At 39.5% G+C, this 16,331-nt stretch overlaps 1 protein-coding gene across 8 annotated transcripts in view; it reads left to right on the top strand.

Annotated features, from left to right (window-relative positions):
- The window catches only part of LOC308548574 (flavin-containing monooxygenase 5-like), a 40,486-nt gene extending 26,037 nt beyond the window's left edge, over positions 1–14,449 (top strand). For 7 of the 8 annotated variants that reach the window (XM_081120253.1, XM_081120257.1, XM_081120254.1 and 4 more), the window contains 6 exons: positions 1,957–2,119; positions 2,868–3,010; positions 6,630–6,829; positions 8,589–8,941; positions 10,060–10,132; positions 12,651–14,449. In XM_081120253.1, coding sequence (XP_080976379.1) covers positions 1,957–2,119; positions 2,868–3,010; positions 6,630–6,829; positions 8,589–8,941; positions 10,060–10,132; positions 12,651–12,996 — 1,278 coding nt within the window. In that variant the 3' untranslated portion in view covers positions 12,997–14,449. The remainder of the gene's footprint in view (positions 1–1,956; positions 2,120–2,867; positions 3,011–6,629; positions 6,830–8,588; positions 8,942–10,059; positions 10,133–12,650) is intronic. The other variant, XM_081120258.1, reaches the window with a different exon arrangement.
- Positions 14,450–16,331: the final 1,882 nt, after the last annotated feature.

Genomic DNA, 16,331 nt, shown 5'->3' with positions numbered 1-16,331 from the left:
GTATAAAAGCAAGGACTATAAATCATGCAGGACGGCTAGAGTATAAAGGTGTTGTGTTTCTATTAGTCCACTGAGATATTATGGCCACAGAACCTGGAAGCACGTAGGAACGCTTTTTTTAAAAAAATATATTTTTATTGATTTCAGAGGAAGGGAGAGGGGGAGAGAGAGAAACATCAGTAATGAGACAGAGTCATTGATTGGCTGCCTCCTGCACGCCCCCTGCTGGGGATCGAGCCTGTAACCCAGGCATGTGCCCTGACCCATAAACACACCTCCATCTCCTGGATCATTGGTCGATGCTCAACCGCTGAGCCATGCCAGCTGGCCCGAACACATTCTTAAAGTTTCCTTAATCTGGGTAGAGTAACCCATATTTATATATTATTTTTTTAAACGAAAAATTATAGTCCGGCCAGGCATGGCTCAGTGATTGAGCGTCGACCTAGCATCCACGAGATTGTGGTTCGATTCCTAGTCGGGGCACATGCCCGGGTTGTGGACTTGATCAATGACTCTCTCATCATTGATGTTTTCAACTCTCCCTCCCTCTCCCTTCCTCTCTCTGTAATTAATAAAGATATATTTTTAAAAATAATATTAATAATAAATAAAACAAGAAATTATACCATTGACTATCCCATCTCACAACTTCGTTTATAGTTATTTGTGAATTAGGCATTTGTGGGAACAAAGAGAGGTTCATTTAGAGAAAACTTTTTTATGTAAACAAGCTAAAGAGACAGATTTTTTTTACTCAGTCACATGTTTATGGCTAGACAATGAGAACAGGACTTGGCGATAAGACATCAGCGGGTCTCAAGATGTTTGGGGGTCAGGGGAGGAGTAGGCATTTAGTGCATAGAGTATCTTAGAAGCTCAGGGGAAGCCTAGGCTTTATTCAAGTGTTGCATTGACTTAGGATAGTGATTTTCAACCTTTTTCATCTCATGGCACATATAAAATAATTACTAAAATTCTGCGGCACATCAAAAAATATATATTTTGCAAATCTGACCAAAAAAAAATCGGTATAATCTTGATTCATTCACACCGGCCAGCTATTCTTGTGTTGGCTGTTGCAATTTTTTTGACAGCCTAAAGGAAGAGAGGTCAGTGCCCCTGACCTCAAGTATTGCATGTTTTAAAAATTCTTGTGGCCCAGCCGAGCATGGCTCAGCGGTTGAGCGTTGACCTAGGATCCAGGCGATCAGGGTTCGATTCCCGGTCAGGGCACATGTCCGGGTTGCGGGCTGCAACTGATCACTGACTCTCGTCGTTGATGTTTCTATCCCTCTCTCTCCCTCTCCTTTCCTCTCTCTGAAATCAGTAAAGATATATTTTAAAAAATAAAATAAAATAAAAACAACAACAGAACTCATTTAAAAAAATTTAAAAAAGCCCGGCCGGGCGTGGCTGAGTGGTTAAGCTTCGACCTAGGATCCAGGCGATCAGGGTTCGATTCCCGGTCAGGACACATGCCCAGGTTGTGGGCTGCAGCCAATCAATGACTCCCTCATCATTGATGTTTCTATCTCTCTCTCTCTCCCTCTCCTTTCCTCTCTCTGAAATCAATAAAGATATATTTAAAAAATAAATGAATAAATAAATAAAATAAAAAATAAAAATTCTTGTGGCACACCAGTTGAAAATCACTGACTTAGGGCATGAACCAAGAGAATAGTAATGTGCGCTTTTATGGAAGCAGAGAAGAGTGCATCATTAGCCTGCCAACTTTATTTTATTTATTTGGTCTTCTGGAAGTTTTCTCACCCCTGCTGCATCTGACAAAAATATTCTTACTTGTGGAGTATGGAAATCAAATGTCCCTGCATGAGCCCTCTTGTGTAAGATCAGCCCTTTGTGTCACACTCTTCAAGGAGAGTCATATCAGAAAATATGTCCACTGTAGCGGCTGTGGTTACCATCGCCTGTAGCTGTCACTCTCTTTTTCAGACTACTGTGTGCAGTGTGAGAAAGTGGCCTGATTTCTCCACTTCAGGCCAATGGGAGGTAGTCACAGAATCCGAAGGGAAAAAGGAAGTGGGTGTCTTTGATGGAGTCATGGTTTGCACCGGCCATCATACCAATGCTCACTTGCCCTTGCAAAGCTTCCCTGGTGAGTATCCTACCAGGAAGAAAGACCCTCAAACCATACCTGTGACCTGACCCCTGAGGAATGGGGGAATTTCAGTCTTAGTGATTCTTACCTTGGGATGAAGTAAGGCTTATCTTAATTCTGCATGTTCTCCTGAAAGATGCTGGGAGGTAGACATAGGGTAATTTTGGAGACTAGAGGAAAGTTGGAGAACTCTATATTTAGTTTCAAAATGACTTTAGTTTTTCTAAGGATCAAAAGGAAAAACATGGAGTTGATGTGCATTAGGTTGAATAAGGATTTTCAGCAATCAAGGAAACAAATGGAAATAGAGTTTATAAGGAAGAAATTAAAGCTTAAGGAAAGAATTTATTACAGTTCTGGGTCTGCACTTTTAGGCACAAGAGCAGTCTATGTATATTCTAGAGTTTATAAAAATATATGCTCCAATTGAAATGGGAGTAGGTATTTAAAGAGGATGAGAGACAAAAGAGAATGGAGGTTTCCTGAAGCCATTTGTATATCTGAGTCTACAAGTCCAAAATACAAACAGATCCTGAGTGAAGTGGACTGTTTATGATAAGGGAGTCTCAAGGTTCTGCCCTGAGGCTATGGGGGGAAATAGGCAAAAATATTCAGAAAGGTAAGTGCAGCTGAGTAAAAGGAGAGCATATGGAGAGTATATTTTAAACTCTACACACTGCAAAAAAATATATTTTTCAAATGATATCAGATAAACACTTGATAATTATGTTTCCCTCTCTTGCAGGAATTGAGAGGTTCAAAGGACAGTACTTCCATAGTCGAGATTATAAGAATCCAGAGAGTTTCACTGGAAAGAGAGTCATTGTAATTGGCATTGGGAATTCTGGAGTGGATCTGGCTGTGGAGATTAGCCACACAGCCAAGCAGGTTTGAATCAACAATTATTTACTTTGCTTTACCAAGAAAGCTGCAGGTGGACTCAACAGAGAGTATGGATACCTGCCCAGAGCTCATCAGTGCCGATGGCAAATGTAGGGCTTGGTTTCATTGGCAACGTTATGATGGATGATATGATGGAGCCAAGGTTGCTAGTTAAATTCCCATCATTCGATTGGCCTCACACTAAGGAATTAGGTCATGACCACAGCTGTGCTCATAATCCCAATCAGATGTCTCCAGAGTGGGCCTCTAGCTTTCAGGAAGACCAAATAATTGATGGGAGAGCTTGTCAGAAAGCAGCACTCAGAAGTGTAGATCTTCTCTTGGCAAGCAGAAATGCCATGCTCTTATGTGAAGAAAGCACACTGGGTCATTGAAAGCTTTTCACTCATAGGATGGTGGGGGGAATTTCCTCTTGCCTCCACAGCTGGAAAAAAGAAGCAGTCTAATCTTTCTAAAGATGACATGCTTACCAGTATGCAAGTGTCCACACTGAGGCATCTGTGGGCACCAGCCTTTTCATTACAGTTAGATAACACAATGATGTTTTCTCTAAAGCAGTTTTTATGTCCTTAAGGTTTTTTGTTTTTTGAACTAGGAAGAAAATGTGTTTATTATAAATTTCTAGAAAAAGACATTTCGTTTTAATATTTTGTTATTTATGTCTTTATTGAATCATAACTGTTGACAACAGTTAAACATGTGGTTGTTCTTTGGTAACTTTAATTAAGCTGTGCTTCTCCACAAATGTGTTTTAAATTACTATTTTTTTAAAAATAGAAGTTTAATGCCACAACTTTGTTAAATGACCTCTACTCAGAAACTCTGTTCAATAACACTTCTCAGTCATATCTCCGTCTGTCACCACAAAAGCGATTTCAGATGCTCCATGAATTAATTCAACAAGCATTTATCAGGAAATAGCTATAGAAACAAGAAAGAGGAAAAATGTGTGTGGGTGTTATGATAAAAAGAATGTGCAAGGTATGTTGTGGGGACCCAAGGCTTGAGCCTTCTTTAATATCATTGGCTTGTCAGATGGTCAGTTAGAAGGGAGCTAGGCCTTCCATGCACTGCGGAATCGTAGATTGCCAAGGAACAAAGCGTCCAAGACGGGGTGGATATAGGTAGCCGTGTCTGACAGAGTCTGGGAAAACACATAGCAAAACGATGTCTGCCTAGCAGGGACAGCATTGTCACGCCACTAAAGCAAGCTGAAGAAACTCAATTGCTGGGTTCTGACTTTCTGCTTTACATGTTAAATTGTACTTATGAGAAGTGGTTTGTAAATCAAACATTTTAAATGAACCTATAAATTTCGGTGTATCAAGGACATCTTGCTATAGGAATTCTTATGTTATAATGCTTTTGTGAAGAGAAAACATTCCTTTCTTGTACAACAATCTTCCTTACATTTGTTTCTTATAAATCCAAATTTGTAAATATGCTGTTTGCTTAAAAGAAGGCATAGATGGAAAATTGAAATGAGTACAATGATAGCCATTAAGCATTTATTGAGTAGTTACTATATGCCACACCCTTTACAAAAACACTATTTCTCACAACAACCTTGTGCTATATGTATTATTGTCACTGTTTTATACACTGGAAACCTTTTAATTGAGGCTCTGAGCATTTACATTACTCATATACTTATATAACAAAAGTTACATAGACTGCACACAAAACTATTTGATTCCTAAGACCATGCTTGCTCTTTCCATTGTGACATGTAAAAGTGCTTAATTGTGACAGCGCTAAATTAAGGTCACTGTTGGTGAGAATATATGTGTGAAGAGAATATATGTGTATGATAATACATGATTATCCCTAAATGTAGACACGTTACCGTTTTACTTACAGCTAAGACAAAAGACCATAAAGCAAGGCACTTACATACTTTACAACTTGAAACTGTCTCTAGAGAATTTTGTAATGTAGAGAAAGTGATACTTTTGCCAGGGAATTCAATAGCAAACTTTTAGCAGCTCTGACCATGGACTTTAGCCGTCAGAGCACATAAAGAGACTGAACAGCTTCTTGTTATTCTACTAGCAATCTTCAGTTTTTCCATGAAATAATCAATGAAACACTTTCTAAGTACAGACTTTGGCGTCAGTAAGACCTGCGCTGGAAATTCAGCTCTGCCACTTACTAGCTGTATGATCTGAGGCAAGTTAGGCGTCTTCTCCATGCCTCTCACCCATAAAATGGGGACAGTACCTACCTCAAGAGGTGGTTGTATTGGTTAAATAAGATACAGATAAAGGACCTAGCATAGTGACTTACAGTTCACAATTCTCAATAAATAGAAGTGATGATGATGATGAGTTGAGTAGACTAAAAGATGTGTAGGCTACACCTTCCAACCTGGAGAAAACAGTTGAAGGGACAGAAAATAAGTGTTTAACTTCACACATATATTCTCACCAGTGGTGACCTGAAGTGCTATCCTAATTAAGCACTTTTACGCAGTTGAAAGGAAAAAAAAGTTAAACATCAATATAAAGTATAAATAACAGGTTTTCTTTTTTGTAATAATGCAACCAATATCAAAGGCAAAAGAGACTGAGGGTTTTGGATTAAAATATCTCCAAGTTGCTTTCAGCTTTACCATTCCATGGTTTTAAATGAGTGGAACAGGTGGTAAGTGCTAGATAGTTCAGAAGATGGAGAGAAAACTGTCAGCCAGAACAGTCAGCAATGTCTTCATGGAGGAGGCAGGCTTGATCTGGATCTTAAAAATGAATAGGCTTAGGCAAGAGAAAGACAAACATCACATGATCTCGCTTATATGTGGAATCTAAAGAACTTAATAAACTGATGAACAGAATAGATTCAATGATATGGAAGCATGGATCAGACTGACGAATGTCAGAGGGATGGAGTAGGGCGGGTGGGTGGAGGGGAAGAGAGTAACCAAAGAATTTCTATGCATATATGCAGAAACCAAGGACACTGACAGTGGTGGGCAGAGACATTCGGGAGGGGGATGGGACGGTGGAATGGGTCATTGGGGAGAAAAATAAAAATTTGTAATATTTAAAATAATAATAATAATAATAATAAAGCCCTTGATAGAAAAAAAATGAATAGGCTTGCCCTGGCCGGCGTGCTCAGTGGTTAGAGCATCGGCCTGCACGCCAAAGGGCCGAGGGTTCAGTTCAGGTCAAGGGCATATACCTGGGTTGCAGGTCCGCTCCCCGTTCCCAGTGGGGGTGCACGTGGGAGGCAACAAATCGATGTGTCTCTGTCTCCCCTCATTTCCACTCTATCTAAAAATCAATGGGAAATCAGGTGAGGATTGAAAAACAAAAACAAGCGAATAGGCTTTGGAGAAGGAAGAGGCTAGGCGCTTTTCAGGGAGGTGTAATGACATTAGACAGACATGTGGTGGTGAAAAGCAAGACGTATTCGTGGTCAGTGAATGCGCCAATTTAATTATAAGTTAGTGTCTGAGAAGGAAAATAGCAGGAAATAAAAAAAGGCTGTACAGGCACTGAAAAAACAGACGAAAAGTTTAAACTTACTCTTGAAGAAAGCTGCGTACTTCTAAGGGATTATGAACCAGAGAATGGTAAAAGCAAACCATTTTCCCCCGCCCCAGGTTTTCCTCAGCACCAGGAGAGGGGCTTGGATCTTGAATCGTGTAGGAGACTATGGATATCCTTTTGATGCGATGTTCTTTTCTCGACTTAAACGTTTTTTGATGAAGATTTGTGGTCCATCATTAGTAAACATGTATTTGGAAAAAAGGATGAACCAAAGGTTTAGCCACGAAATGTATGGCCTAAAGCCTAAACACAGGTATGTTCAGGATGGGCTTGGGGCGGTTATAGCCAAAGCACAAAAATAAGGATTGTTCACATAGGCTAATAGTAGAGCTACCTCTACACATTAAGAAAATCCAGAGTCTAAGATCAGATGTCTCCCTTGCTCCCACAGAAGCCCAAGATCTGCTGATCTGTACTCTTTGATCTATGATTCTCCTTGGCAGAGAATAACCATCTGATCATTTCCCTAGGTACTAGTTCTGTTTACATGACGTCCAACAACAACCTGGTAGTAGAGGGCAGTGCATCATTCATTCATTCAGTTATCCAACAAACACTGAGGACCTCTTACGAGCCAAGCATTACACTGGGCATGAGCATACAGAGACTAAAGACCTCATAGTAGTAGCAATACAAATAATAAAACCTTACCTTTTTGAGGACTTAATGTGAGACAAGCATAGTACTAAATGAGTTACATGCATTATCTCATTTAACCCCCAGAACAGCCCTATAGATTGGCGTTTTCCCTGCATTTGATAGATAGAACAGTTGACACTTAAAGAAACTAATTATCCCAAGAGCACATTAGAAATAAACGGCAGATGCAAGAAGTGGATTTTACCTTCAATACTCTAATGAAAAGACAGACAAAAGAATAAGATAAATGCATGGCATGCCATGCGAGCATAAAGGATGGGAGTCCTCACATAGCCAAGGAAGGAAACTGAAAGCATTTGTAGAGGCTGATTTTAAATGCTTTTTCCCTCCAACTTTTTATTTATTTAGTTTTTATTTATTTATTTTTAAATATATCTTTATTGATTTCAGAGGGAGGAAAGGAGAGGGAGAGAGAGAGATAGAAACATCAATGATGGGAGAGTCATTGATCGAGCCCACAACCCGGCATGTGCCCTGACCAGGAACTGAACCCCGATCACCTGGATCCCAAGTCGATGCTCAACCGCTGAGCCACGCCTGGCTGGGCCAACTTTTTATTTTTCAAATTTTAAGGTTTACGTGATGCAAAATATAAGTATAAATGAGCACCCATATACCCTTCACTTAGATTCACTATATTTGCTTTCTGTCTCTCCCTCACTAAAGATAGATCCATTCATGTATATCATACATACTACATATATACATTCAGATATACATATTTTTTTCTGAATCATTTAAATAGTAAGTTGCAATCATTAATACACTTTACCCTAAATTACTCAGAATATATTGCCTGAGAAAAAGGGCCTTCTCCTACATAAACAGAATGCAATTATGACACTTGGAAAATTTAACATTGATAAAATACCATTATCTAATATGTTTAATTTTACCAACTTGCTCCAATAATATATATACAGCTTTTTAATTTCTAAATACAAGATCCTGTCAAGTATTACACCATTGCATTTAGCTGCCATGTCTCTCCTTTTTCAATCCTCCTTTTTAAAAAAAATCCAAGCCAGTTGTTTTGCAGAAAGTCTGTATGTTTCCTTGAGAATCCATACATGCACTCTCCAAATAAAACCATTCTTCCTTCATGTCTCCAACTTCTTTTGTTTCAGTGCCATCCAGGGTCCAACTTCTGCTCTGAGATCCTGAACTGTGCCAATATACATTAGACCTTTCCCAAATGCCATGGATAGACCACGAGGGAGACCATTGGCATATTGTTTAACCATCTCCATCAAAGTAGAATTTTACTTACGTGATACTGATTTCTCCCTTTCTCCCTGCCCCCATGATCACTCTCATTTCTCCTTCTTCTTGGTCTTTATCTCTACTCACAGACCTCTGAGTCAGCAACCAACAATCAATGATGACCTGCCAAATCGTATAATTTCTGGCTTGGTGAAGGTGAAAGGAAATGTGAAGGAATTCACAGAGACAGCTGCCATATTTGAAGATGGCTCCAGGGAGGATGACATTGATGCTGTTATCTTTGCCACAGGCTATACCTTTGCTTTTCCTTTCCTTGAAGATTCTATAAAAGTAGTAAAAAACAAAGTATCCCTGTATAAAAAGGTCTTCCCTCCTGACCTGGAAAAGCCAACTCTTGCAATCATAGGCTTGATCCAGCCCTTGGGTGCCATTATGCCCATTTCAGAGCTCCAAGGACGCTGGGCCACTCAAGTATTTAAAGGTAGGTAACCATGCAAGTTGACTACTTAATTACTTGGTAGTATCTTTATGTTTATGGCTTGCTTTTTAGTTTTTTCTCTATTTTTTATCAAAAATTTTAATGTTGACATAATTACAGGTGTCCCCCTTATCCCCCACCCTTTCCCACCTTCACTAACCCTCACCGTCCCTTTCCTTGGCCTTCACCAAAATAGAGTTTGTGTACATGGGGTATGCGTACATATTCTTTAGCTAATCCCTTCACCTTCTTTATCGTGTCACCCACACTCCCCTACCCTCAGGCACTGGCCAGTCTGTCCCATGTATCCATGCTTCTGGTTCCATTTTGTTTGTCACTTTATTTTGTTCATTAGATTCCAGAATTTTATGGAGTAACACCTTATGGCTGGGTGTGGCTAAAATGACCTCCATGGCATAGTCCCTCTAAATCTGGACAAAAAACTAATCCTTTTAGCTTAGAGTTGTTTATGTTGACTTAAATACTACTCTACCTTTCTCTAGCCAGTTCCTTGATGTTAAATTCATACTATTGGAACTGTTTGTTCATCAGTGTTTAAATGTATCTGTCAAGATTGGGTATTATGAGTTGCCCTCAGCTTTACTTCCATTCTGACCAAATAAAAAAAGTTTAGAAGATGAGGCTTATCTTCCATAGGACTTTAGGCATGAAACGGGATTGAAAATTATGTTTTACTTCCTTCTCCCTGTGGTATTAAACTTCTTTGTGATTAAGAGTACAGCTGTGGGTGTGTTCCCCCTGCTCTTTTTCTTTGTACTTCACTTTCCATATACCTTAAGGCCATTTATCATTTCCTTGTGTCCATATTTCCTTTCCCAAGTGAAAGACTAAGGTAGGGAGGAAGTAGTTACTGGTTGGAAGGCAGAGTTAAGAGAAATATCTTCCAAAGACAAAGTGGGATAGAGAAAGCTACTGATGTTAATTAATATCATTATATTATGGTGGTGGTAGGATAAGGTGATCAGGTGAAGGTGTAACCTCCTTGAGTACAGAAAACTATCTTGTATTTCTTTGAACTCTCCCTAACACAGTAATTGTTAATAGGATTATTGCTCCTACTGAGGTTGCTTTACACTTAAATTTTTGTTTTTTCTCTTTAGGGCTAAAGACATTGCCCTCACAAAGTGAAATGATAACAGACATAGCTAAGACTCGAGAGAAAATTGAAAAAAGGTGAGAAATTCTCTCAGGAAAGTATGCACTTACTTTTTCTACTTAATAAGAACAATATTGTACTATATTTATCTTCGTTGCATTAGTTCAAGGATTTAGATTGTATTTTGAAGGAAAAGGAAATAATATTTGTGACAATAAAATGAAGAAATAGTACCAAGTCGTTTAGATATGGATGGGAAAGAAGAGACAAACTTTAAAAAATCTTTAAAATCCTGTGTTTAGGACCTATAAGAAAAGTCAAGCCCAACCGGCGTGGCTCAGCGGTTGAGCATCGACCTATGATTCCGGAGATCGGGGTTGGATTCCCGGTCCCGGCACATGGCCCGACTGTGGGCTCAATCCCCAGCCCTGGGGATCATGCAGGAGGCAGCCGATCAGTGACTCCCCTTCATCACTGATGTTTCTCTCTCTCTCACCCTCTCCCTTCCTCTCTCTGAAATCAATAAAAATATAGTTTAAAAAAAGAAAAGTCAAGGAGGAAAAAACACATGGAGAAAAAAATCAAGCATGTGGGTTTTGTAACAATTACTAGAAGTGCTAGTAGAGCTGCCAGAGAAAGGAAGAGTGACAGTGAATTGAGCAGTAGATATGGTCCAATTCCAAATCTGCAGGTAGGTTTACAAATCTGCAGAGACCACTTTGTGGGCGGTCGTCATGTGAGAGCCCACTCAAGTCACAGTTGCTCATGGTATGAATAGCCTGTGTGACTTGGAAGTGTAGTAGCATCAGCCAGCTGCCTAGTGCTTGGGTGGATGGACACAGCAGTTTAGTGATCTGACTTTCAGAACTGAGCTTATTCACTGGTTTTTATTTGGGCAAAGTGGAAGTTGATGGTGGTGTGTTAAAGTCAGAGGCACAATCATTCCAGGCCTAAGGACGTGTTTCTTCAGCTGGTTTCTTCAACCAACATAACTCTTCCCTACCTTGGAGGAGGAGAAATAGTTTTTATTTAACCCTGATACCCTTTCCAGGTCCTCTAGTCTCCTCTTTCCTTTCACTGCCAAACTTATGCAATAAATATTATGCATTATATGCTCTAAATTCTCACCCTTTCTCCCTCTGAAGGTCCCTGCATCGTCATTCCTGCTACTGCTCACTTGAAGGTCACCCATGACCAACTTCATTTTCCTTCCTCTCTGAGTCTGACACTTTTAAACATCTCATCCTTCTTGGAGTGCTTTCTTTCCTTCTTTTTCTAGTACTAAAATATCCTATTTCAACTCTTCCCTTTACTTTGACTTATTTTTGTCTGGCCACCTGACTGAGCAGTCCCTAAGGATATAATGTACCCTTTATTGAGGGTCCACTATGTATATACACCAAATGATTTATATGTATGAGTTTCTTTACTTCTCATAACAACCCTACAAGGCAGGTACTAGTGAATCTCTTTGTGAAAGTTTCATGAATTCTATAGCCTGTGACCCAGTACTGTCAGATAAATGCATGTCTATAAACCCTTGAGCCAACCTAACATCCATAAGGGACAGCTCTCAAATTCTGTCCTGTCTTCTCTTCCTCTCTTCTAAAGTTTAGAATCTATCAGTTCCTGTGGAATTTCATTTCACCAGTTCTACCTCAAATTTATCTTTTATTATTTTTCCCTGTGCTTGTTTTGGATTCTTTTAATATGCGCATCTAATTTCAGTTAATTTGACTTGGCTTTTTCTCTTCCTTTCTGGACCACTACTCTTTGTTTTATTTTTATTATAGAAAGTAAAACAAAGTTCTCAGTTAGCTCTCTAAATCTCACTCCTTCCACACTGGCATCATCATTACCACATTTCCCCTCTATAAAGCCCTTTTAGCTTTTCAAATCTGCACTTGGTGTAATCATTCCTATCTGGCTCCATTCAGAGGGTTAATTCCTCTGGTGGAGTAAGTCGTCCTCCCCGGTCCTCTCAACATTCTGAATTAACATTGGCCATTGGAAGTCGTGCTCTGTGGACCCCACTACCGCTGCCCTCATAAAACAAGGAGAGTCCCAAACTTGAGGATTTTCATGATAGGTTCTCTCTTATAAAATCGGAACCCTCTGTATCTTGATGTGCTATACTTGCCTCTCTATATGCACTCTTGCTTTTCACAACATTCCTCCTCTACTATAGGTAATGTCTACAGGTATTTTACACTCACATTCTACACTCCTGCTTTATTCCTTCACTCTGCTATTCCCCTGACTTGTAATACTTCCTCCTTGTTCTCAGCTTATCTGTATCTTCCACATCCTTCAAGAACATATCATAGCTCTATTTTAACTACCCTCTTCTACATTCCTATTTAGCAGTCTAAAACCACATGATTTGCCAAAAGTCCTATATTCTATGTTTCACATGTGTCTATCTTATCTTTTCCAGTAATTATAAAGTCCTTAAGGATAGAGACAATATCTTATCTTTCTTCTCTATTTTCCATAGCTCCTAGACCAATATTGAGACAATAACAGGTACTTAGAAAGCACTGATTAACTGATTAAATTGTTGATAGGCCATGGCTTTTGTCTTCTCTGTTTCAGGTATGTGGAGAGCCAGCGCCATACCATTCAGGCAGACTATATAGATACCATGGAAGAGCTTGCTGACCTGGTGGGTGTCAGGCCCAATTTGCTGTCTCTGGCCTTCACTGACCCCAAATTGGCATTACAGTTATTATTGGGACCCTGTACTCCAATCCAGTATCGTCTACAGGGTCCTGGAAAATGGGATGGAGCTCGAAAAGCTATCCTTACCATAGAAGATCGCATCAAGAAGCCTACGATGACGAGAGTAGTTGTGAGCAGGAATTCCATGACTTCAACAATAACAAAGGCCAGGTTTATGTTGGCCGCTGTTATCTTTGCTATAATTATAACCTATTTTTAGCTGTTCCATTGTCATTGCTCCAGTTTTCTTTGAGGAGCTGGATCTAGAGATGCCTTCAGAATCTGAAAAGGTTGAACAACTCTTACTTTCACATTACCCAGAAATCTATTTTTTCCCCCAAAGCATTCATCCTTTTTCCTCTTGTCCCTATAATGAAATTCCAGCATTTCATTCATATTGACTTATCTTCCTTCTCATGACCCAGCATGTTTTCCTTTTGGCAATCCCTAGGCTAGTGAGCTCAGAGACTCTTAATCATCTTTTTATGTCCTTAGCAGAGTTCTTGACACATGATAGGTGCTTAATAAATGTTTGTTGTTATCACATATTATGGTGGGGAACATAAGTCAGTATCTGTATAAAAAATGGGTGACAGCATTTGTAACTCAGCTTCTGATAGGATTTGGTTCTCTATTAGTAGTTCAATCTTTTATGTGTTTTTCATGTTGTAATTAAGTGTATGTTTCCTGAGGGGTAATAGAAATAATGGTCTTGTAACAGCTGTATATACCTAAGATATATACATAAACATTTTGTCTCACTAGCTATTCACGAGTGTATCTGATAGTTGGTCATTTCGACTTTTTCCCTCAGCAAAAGGTCTTTATTATCTCAGTGAAGAAACTACCTTCAACTTTCTAGGCACATGGGCCATTCTAATAATCTAGCATTTGTCAGAAGGTTCAACTGGGTTGAAAAACTTGAGATTTTAAATTAGCTGTCCTATCTTTTTTTGAGCTCTTAGTTCTCATATTAGAATCCAACAAGACTTTACCTTGGGAGGTGTGATCAGTAGCTGCCTACTGTTGTAGTGTGACCTACAAAGGTGATTTCATTTTTCTCCCCCCACTCCTGCTTTCTCCCCTCCAATCCCTCTCACAGATAAAGTCTAAGTAGTAAGTATTTGAAGAGGTCATTTGTATTAAATTAGAATTGGTATTAACTAAATATAGGGGCATTCAGAGAAAAGGGGGGTGGGGAGGTAGTAAAGAGTAAAGGGGGTCAAATATAAGGGTCAAATACATGGTGATGGGAGAAATCTGACTTTGGGCGGTGCGCACACAATACAATATACAGATCATAGAATTGTGCACTTGAAACCTATATAATTTTATTAACCAATGTCACCGCAATAAAGTTAATTAAAAAGGAAAGTATAAGATCATTCTACTTATAACAGTTCCCCTTATATCATACAGTGTAGTTCTGACAAACAGCAAATGAGACAAAAAGCAAGGACTCATCTTATTCCCAGGGCCACTGTTGATTCTGTTTTCTCATCTGTAGAAGTGTTGCTCTGTTTTTGTCTCACAGAGAAGTCAATGAAGAGTTAGCCATCAGGCCCACTTAGTTTCATGAATTAAGGTACTATATATACTGGCCAGGTGTATGTCATAAATAGCTGTTGGGCAATAGATTTTGGGATCAATGCCTATTACTTGACAAAAGGATCAACCTGAAAAACTGAAAGGATAACGTTAGAAATTATCTTGCCCAATATAAATACACAGAACCAGAATTGTGAGAATCACAACATTTGGACAATTTCTGCCCTTGGGCCTAATTTACCTGTGAAAATTCTTCTTGAGAATTAGACTACTGACAACCAATATTCTTTAGTCTTTTTCCTTCGCTAATCCTTATGATGCTGAGGACTTGAAAAATATTAAAATGGACATAATATCTTTTAATCTGCAGATAGTTCAAAAGTAAATTGAAGGCTGCTTGCTATTTTTTCATTCCTTGCTCTTAACATATAAATTTGCCTTTTTCAGCGGGTAAATTTGTGAATTAACAGTCCTTTAATAATACAATTCCTAATTATCAGCAACAAGTACCACAGTTTTTTTAAACATTTTTTATTCTAAATTCATTGACTGTCTCATTATCCTTATAAAATAGGTTACAAAAAAGTCATTCGTTACCTTCTAAATCAAGCTAAAAGTAAGATGAATAGGAATTTGAAATCAAGCCAATTCAATTACTACAAACCCGTAGCAGCTGATGAATATGTACTAATATTCATCAATTTATCATATCTTGCTTTTGTAATTATAATTCCCAATTAGATTATACAATAGAATGCATCCATGTAGCGCAAAAAAGTATGGATGTGCTCAAAAAGCAAACTGATGGGGTATGTCCAAGCCACACAGGAGCCAAATGAAGGTGGACCCAATGGTCAAAGATGTAACAATTTGAGCAATAAATTACCTGGTACTGGATTATAACATAAGATGTAAAAAAATACCCATGAGTCTGTATTGATATTAATGATTGAATAAATTAGTAGGCGGGGAAGAATACAAACCTCCCACACAGAATTCCAAATAGTTTACGTAGTCACTCTGCCTTAAGAGTGAAGTACATAGTGACTTCCTTCCAAAGAGAAAAGCATGGAGAGGGGGGAAAATACCTTTACAGAGGAGCAATCTGACAAGTAGGACCTCAGCTGGGTAATCAAGATGAAATCAACAGTGAAGTCACGTTGATAGTACGCACCCTTGATATGATGCGATGAGGATACTTTATCTCTGAGGTCTTCCTCCTAACCCATAACCCAGTCTAACCACGAGAAAAACATCAGACAAACGCAAGTCAGGAATGTTTCATAAAATATCACCGCAAAACTGTCAAGATCATAAAAGACAAGGGAAGTCAGAAACCATCAGACACATAAATGCAAAAAAAGGAAACTAGACCAGCTTCTTATGCCATACACAAGAATGAACTCGAAATGGGTGCATGACTTAAATGTTAGACTCGAAACCCTAAAAATCCTGGAAGAAAACAGGCAGCAAAATCTCGGACATTTCTTGGAGCAATACTTTTTCTAATGTATCTCGTCCGCCAAGGGAAACAAAGGAAAAAACTAACCGGGACTACATCAAACCAGAAAGTTTTTGCACAGCAAAAGAAACCATTAACAAAATGAAAAGACAGCCCACTAAGTGGGAGAACATTTTCGCCATACAGCGTCACTAACCCGTTAAGGTTTATCTCCTAACCACTCCTTCCCTGGGGGGTCAAGGTGTCTGCTCCCCAACCTGGAGCAACCGGGCCTTCAGTGGGAAGCGGGTGTAGTTCCTCTAGGAACCCACCTCTTGGGGTCGCCATGACAACGAAACCGGTTTTGGCGAAACAGGCCCGGTGAGGGGCCGGGAAGAAAGCACCGTGCCTGTGGGTACCGAACCCCGGAGGCTGGGTGGCGGTCCCGAGCACCATTCGGGGGCCGTGTCCTCCGCAAGGCAGGCCCGCAGCCTCAGCGAACCGTTTCCCGAAGCGTCCCGCGGGAGGACGGTCCCGTGGGCCCTCAGCTGAGAGCGGGCGGGCGG

Source organism: Miniopterus schreibersii (genome assembly GCF_964146895.1).
Source record: "Miniopterus schreibersii genome assembly, chromosome: 19".
Classification (NCBI taxonomy): domain Eukaryota; kingdom Metazoa; phylum Chordata; class Mammalia; order Chiroptera; family Miniopteridae; genus Miniopterus; species Miniopterus schreibersii.
This window is presented reverse-complemented; position numbering and strand designations above follow the sequence as displayed.